The sequence below is a fragment of the Apis dorsata genome, unplaced genomic scaffold (genome assembly GCF_000469605.1).
Source record: "Apis dorsata unplaced genomic scaffold, Apis dorsata 1.3 scaffold_188, whole genome shotgun sequence".
NCBI classification, from domain to species: Eukaryota; Metazoa; Arthropoda; class Insecta; order Hymenoptera; family Apidae; genus Apis; species Apis dorsata.
Genome location: NW_006263473.1, coordinates 765661 through 771539, shown reverse-complemented (window position 1 = coordinate 771539; position 5879 = coordinate 765661). Strand labels below are relative to the sequence as shown.

Genomic DNA, 5879 nt, shown 5'->3' with positions numbered 1-5879 from the left:
AAAAAAAAAAAAAAAAAAAAAAAAAAAAAAAAAAAAAGAAGAAGCAAAAAACGTTCGATTGGTTGAAGAAAAATAAATAATACCTCTTTTGCAGATACCTTACAATTTGGAAAAACGACGGGGAGTAGTCACAAAGCTTTTCGCGGGGGACTCACGATCTAAAACAGATGACGGCACCTTTGTGGCCATACCTAAGCGTTATCGTAAAATCGAGGTGAAATATTCACGTCTCGGTTACGATGAATTCGATTTTGATCAGTATAATCGCACCAGCTTCTGCGGTCTTGAAGCCACGCTTCCCAACAGCTATTGTAACGCTATGTTGCAGGTAAGTACGGTTCAATCAGCACGATGAATCTCCGAGAACCTTATTATTCTTTCAAAGAGATAAGATTTTAACAGAATAGTCATGTTTATCACGTATTTTCCAGTTACTTTACTTTTGTGAACCTGTGAGAATAGCGTTGCTTTCTCATTCGTGCCAAAGAGAATTCTGCCTGTCTTGTGAGCTAGGATTCTTGTTTCACATGTTGGATACATCTCGAGGATTGCCATGTCAAGCTGCTAATTTTCTTCGAGCTTTTAGAACAGTACCTGAAGCGGCAGCTTTAGGACTTATACTCAGTGATCTCCATCCGGAAGCGAAAAGGAAAACAAATTTGGTACGATTAATACAGGTATGTAGTATGAATACAGTATATGCATTTAAAAATGATCTATATTAATAAACAATTTTTTTTTTTTAAAAAGAAATAAATTTTATTTAATATGTATTATTATTATTTTGTATAAAATATTAATTAACGAATTTGTTTGAAATATTTTGATATTAATAATTATATTTATTTTATTATTGTACTTGTATATAATGAACTTTAATAAATTTTTACAATTCCTTCTACATAAAAATTTGGAATTCTATAAATATTGAATTTCAGAGTTGGAATAGATTTATATTGCACCAGATTCATTATGAAGTTTTGGAAACAAGAAAACGACAGAAAGAGGAAGAAGAAGCTGCTCGATTAAAATCAGGACCAAAATGTCCGCCGTTTGTTTATAATGAACAGGATTTTCCTAGCATTTTGCAAGACATTGGATCTCGATACAGAAGTCATGCGGAAGAAAGAAAAAAAAGAAGAAAGCAAGAAGGGGATGGTAAATATATGTGGATCACATCGAAAGGTAAACACAATTCATGTGTAACCTTTTTATTGGGCACTTTTTGTGTTTATTTTTCATTTTGTATGTGATTGTTTGTTGCACTTTTAATAATTCTGGCTATATATCCAAAGAATATGAAAAATTTTCATGTTTTTTTCAAATATTTTTTTTTTTTTTAATAATTCTTCTTTTTTTTTCTTTAAAATTAATTTTAAAAAATATTTTTGTATCTATTCTTAGGATATAGTAAAATTGCCAATTAATGTTTTTTTTTTTAATTATCCTATATTGATATTAATGAAGAAAATTTCTTCAATTAGTTCCTTTTTTTTTTATCGCGTTTTTTGTATTTCGTTTAACTTATATTTTCTCTTCTTTTTTTATAGGAAAGAAGACATTGCTTTCCGCGAATGCATGGCCTATTTGTATAAGTTTTATTTGTATTGGCAATGCTTGCACCAAATTTATTAAAATATTTATTTTATATCTTTTAAAATAAATCATTTTTTTTTCTTCTTTTTTTAATTTATACTTTATTCTTATAACTTATCAAATGAATATTCAACTTGAATATAATTTTAATTTTTTTAGAAAAATTTCGTAAAATTCATTATTATCTTAAACTTTTAAATTAATATCATATATTAAAAAGATATAGGAAATAATAATGCTCTCATTGCCGATACAAATAACATTCTCCCGAAATATGAAATAATCCCAAAAAAGAGTATTGAATTTTTTATATATTTTTGTATTTTTCATAAATTTTTATTATTAAAGTATTTTATTGCAATTATAAAATTATCAACATAAATCGATAAACTTACACGTATATTTATTATAAATAGATAAAAACAACAAAAAATCGATTGAAGAAAATGAGATACGAGACGAAGAGACAGAAGTCAGTCGTTTGTTTGGATCTGAACAAATGCACATACATTGTTGTCTCAAATGTGGGCAAGAAGCTACGAAACATTCCATCATGTTGCTATGCAACTTAGTTTATCCAGAATTAACACATCCTTGTAAGCTAGTTTGTAAATTACATATATATTTCATATAAATGTTATTTATTGTTATACGATTGAAACGAGTGAATTTTTATACTTTATAGCAGAGGAGATTCCGTTTACAAGTGTTCTTGCCCGCAGTTTAAGACCTGAGAAAATTACACCTGCATGGTGTGATAATTGTCAAAAATTTACACCCACCCTTCAATCTCGACAATTAACTAAACTACCTCAAATATTGGCTCTGAACTGTGGTTTAGATACACAACAGGTATATCAAATATAAAACTATATGTGCATTAAATTTAATTTATTGAATTATTCATTTTTATAATTAAAATTCATTTTACAAAATTTTACATATATATAAATTTTTCATAAATATTAATAAATTTGTGATGCTCAATTATTCTTAAATATCTTCAACAGATTAAATTCTTTCATGATTGTATTTTATAGATTACGAACATATGAAGATCAATAATAATTTTTAACATTTCAAATTTATCATTAATCCAGGACAAATCATTTTGGCAACAGCAAATGGATATAGTCGTTCAAAAAGTATTAAATGGAAAAGAAAGTAGTCCATCTTCAAGTCCTATTCCTATTACTGTGAAACCATGTCGATATGGTAACAATTGTACTCGAATTGGTTGTAGGTTCCGACATATTGGTAGAGATCCAGGTATTATAATTTATTTTATATATTTTAATATTTTTATTAGTTTTTTTTTATTTTAATAAATAATATTTTTATTATTATAGAAACAATAACAACGCCACCAGTTACACCACCTACAACAACTTCAACACCGGTCTCAACAGCCGCAACACCGCCTAGTCATTTGTACTATTCTCATTCATGGATTCCACATAATATAGAAATTTCTTTGGATAGTAATGGTGAATTATTCGTGGAAAAGATCAGCAGTTCGAAAAATGATTCTAACGAAAGTAGTAAATCGACTGATGATGTCATAGTAGAAAATGGACAAGGTGATAGTAAGATACAAGATTCTGAGATTTCTGGAAATAATTCCGAAGACAAAATGACTGAAAATCATGTTATTGCGGAATTAGATGATGATGATATGGAGAAAGAGAATAAAATCGATGATAATCTAAATAAAATAAGCAAAATTCAATACAGTCTTAATGCTGTTGTTTGTTACATCGATGACAAGAGTAACGAAGATAGAAGAAACATTGTTGCATTATTGCGAGTTGGACCAAATTATCATGAACGATCAGTAGGCAGTGCAGTATCGCAATGGTACATTTTTAATGATTTTTGGTATGTAAATGCCATAATTTATTTTTTTTATATGTTAAAAAATAAGATAATTAACAAAGAATTATATAAATAATTATAATTTTATTATTGTGAATTATATATGAAAAGATTTTAAAATTTATCCAATACATTTAAATTTTATTTTCTATTTGTTTTAAATCTGCTTTTGGAAATTTTCTGTTTTTAGTATATCTGCAGTGACACCGCAAGAAGCGGTTTGGTTTAATCTTGATTGGAAAGTTCCATGTGTTCTTCATTATACGGCTGTGCCAGCTCCCGAACCAGTACCGTTTGTCAGTCCTCTTACCTATGATGTATTTGGTGAAGATAAGTGCATTGCTCGCAGTGGAGGAACAAGGGGTATTACATTCACTCCATTGAGTTCCGACGAAATGCCTAAAAAAGGTTTTTAATTAAAAATAAAAAAAAATTATTCAAAAACTTAAAAGAATTTTAAGAATAAATAAAATTATTTTTATAGGAGAATTAGTTGGAATTGATGCAGAATTTGTAACTTTAAATCAGGAGGAAGCTGAGCTTCGAAGCGATGGAAAAATGTCTACTATTAAACCAAGTCATATGTCTGTTGCACGTATAACTTGTATACGTGGGTATGTAAAATTTTTAATTTCTTTGATCATTATTTGTTTCATAATTAATATCTTTAATTTGTTTGGTAGTCAAGGTCCATTAGAGGGAACTCCCTTCATAGATGACTATATAAGTACTCAGGAACAGGTAGTAGATTATCTGACAAAATTCAGTGGAATTCAGCCTGGTGACTTGGATGCGAACTTCAGTAGCAAACATTTAACTACTCTGAAGTCAACATACCAAAAATTACGATTTCTCGTTGATAATGGAATTATGTTTGTTGGACATGGCTTGAAGAATGATTTTAGGTAATTATTTAATTTTTAATATTAATACATATACATTTCATTTACGTTCTTTGATATTTATAGGGTAATAAATTTAGTCGTACCATCCGAGCAAATTGTAGATACAGTATTGTTATTTCATTTACCTCATCATCGTATGGTGTCATTGCGTTTTCTTACATGGCATTTTTTGGGGAAAAAAATTCAATCAGAAACACATGATTCTACTGAAGATGCTAGAGCTGCTCTTGAATTATATCGCAAGTACAAAGAATTGGAGAGTTCTGGAAAACTCTCTGAATCGTTAAAAGAGCTTTATAAAGTTGGCAATCAATTACAATGGAAAGTAAGTAAAAAAAAAAAATTATTTTAAATACTAAAAAATAGTTTGCGTATAATTATTTTAAATTAATGTTTTGAATTAATTTGTTTGTCTTTAGGTTCCGGATAGCTGATATGAGGATGATCCTCAGGAGGAAGTGCATGATTTAATAACGTCATGTAACGACAATGAAGTTTAAACGATGGTTTTGAAGTATAGCCGTAAATTAATTAAAACTAAACTTCAAAAGATATCGTTTATACTTACAAAAAAATCATACATTTCTCCTGTTTAAAAAAGAGTTCAATCATTCGTACACAAAAATTAGGGAAATTCCAAGAGTAAATGTGATGATGATGTCGCGAGTGTTAATGATTAAGGGTACAACTAGAATACATTGCCATTCGTATTTAGTATTTTTTAACCTCACGACATCGGTACGTGAGATCGTTGGATCACGTAAACGTAACTCAATTATTGTCCCTGGATTATAAATCTTTATTTTGTCTTTATCAAGGATTGAGATCGTTACAAATTATCAAACAAAAGCTTCGAAGGAAACAAAATTTTTTGTTGATTATAATTTTTTAGAAGGAATCAAAACTGATACGAATGTGGTGGCAGTCTATATACATATTGTTGTATATACATATTGTTCGATAGCACATTAGCATTTTGGAGAGTAGTATCAACTTCACATTGATATGATTTATTGAATATATTTATTTTAATTGTTCAATGTATTCAAAATGGAAGATAATAGACACACGTAAGCCAATCTCCTCTATAAAATACATTAACCCTTCAATGATACAATAAAGTAATCATCATTGAATGAAAAAATTTGAAGAGTTGAATAATATAAAAACTATTTGCAACAATATTTAAATTTTTAAGACTGAACAATTAAATAAAATGCGAAGTCATCAATATCATTAGAAAATTTTCCTTTTGTATTTTAAATTATAACTATTATTAATATATATGACTATACATATTATTGACAAATTACGTACAAAATTATTATAAATTTAATTGTAGTATAATATATGAATGAAGAATTCTATATACGTATATTATTCATCGCTGAAGGGTTAACAATACGTGTATATAATTAATAATTAGTATTTTTAGCAATAATTCTAGAGGAGATATATCTGTACAAAAGTAAAAACGATTTATGATTTTCTTTTTTATACATA

At 28.0% G+C, this 5879-nt stretch overlaps 1 protein-coding gene and 1 long non-coding RNA gene across 5 annotated transcripts in view; one reads left to right on the top strand and one right to left on the bottom strand.

Moving 5' to 3' along the window:
- Positions 1–5227, top strand: part of LOC102673551 (PAN2-PAN3 deadenylation complex catalytic subunit PAN2) — a 10626-nt gene extending 5399 nt beyond the window's left edge. For 3 of the 4 annotated variants that reach the window (XM_031509856.1, XM_006614501.2, XM_006614500.2), the window contains exons 10-21: positions 95–328; positions 432–677; positions 939–1185; positions 2013–2192; positions 2282–2448; positions 2697–2865; positions 2946–3474; positions 3662–3879; positions 3956–4085; positions 4155–4376; positions 4440–4701; positions 4796–5227. In XM_031509856.1, coding sequence (XP_031365716.1) covers positions 95–328; positions 432–677; positions 939–1185; positions 2013–2192; positions 2282–2448; positions 2697–2865; positions 2946–3474; positions 3662–3879; positions 3956–4085; positions 4155–4376; positions 4440–4701; positions 4796–4810 — 2619 coding nt within the window. In that variant the 3' untranslated portion in view covers positions 4811–5227. The remainder of the gene's footprint in view (positions 1–94; positions 329–431; positions 678–938; positions 1186–2012; positions 2193–2281; positions 2449–2696; positions 2866–2945; positions 3475–3661; positions 3880–3955; positions 4086–4154; positions 4377–4439; positions 4702–4795) is intronic. The other variant, XM_006614499.2, reaches the window with a different exon arrangement.
- Positions 3666–5879, bottom strand: part of LOC116185452 — a 3544-nt gene continuing 1330 nt past the window's right edge. The window contains exon 2 of the long non-coding RNA XR_004150306.1: positions 3666–3870. This is a non-coding gene — a long non-coding RNA (uncharacterized LOC116185452). The remainder of the gene's footprint in view (positions 3871–5879) is intronic.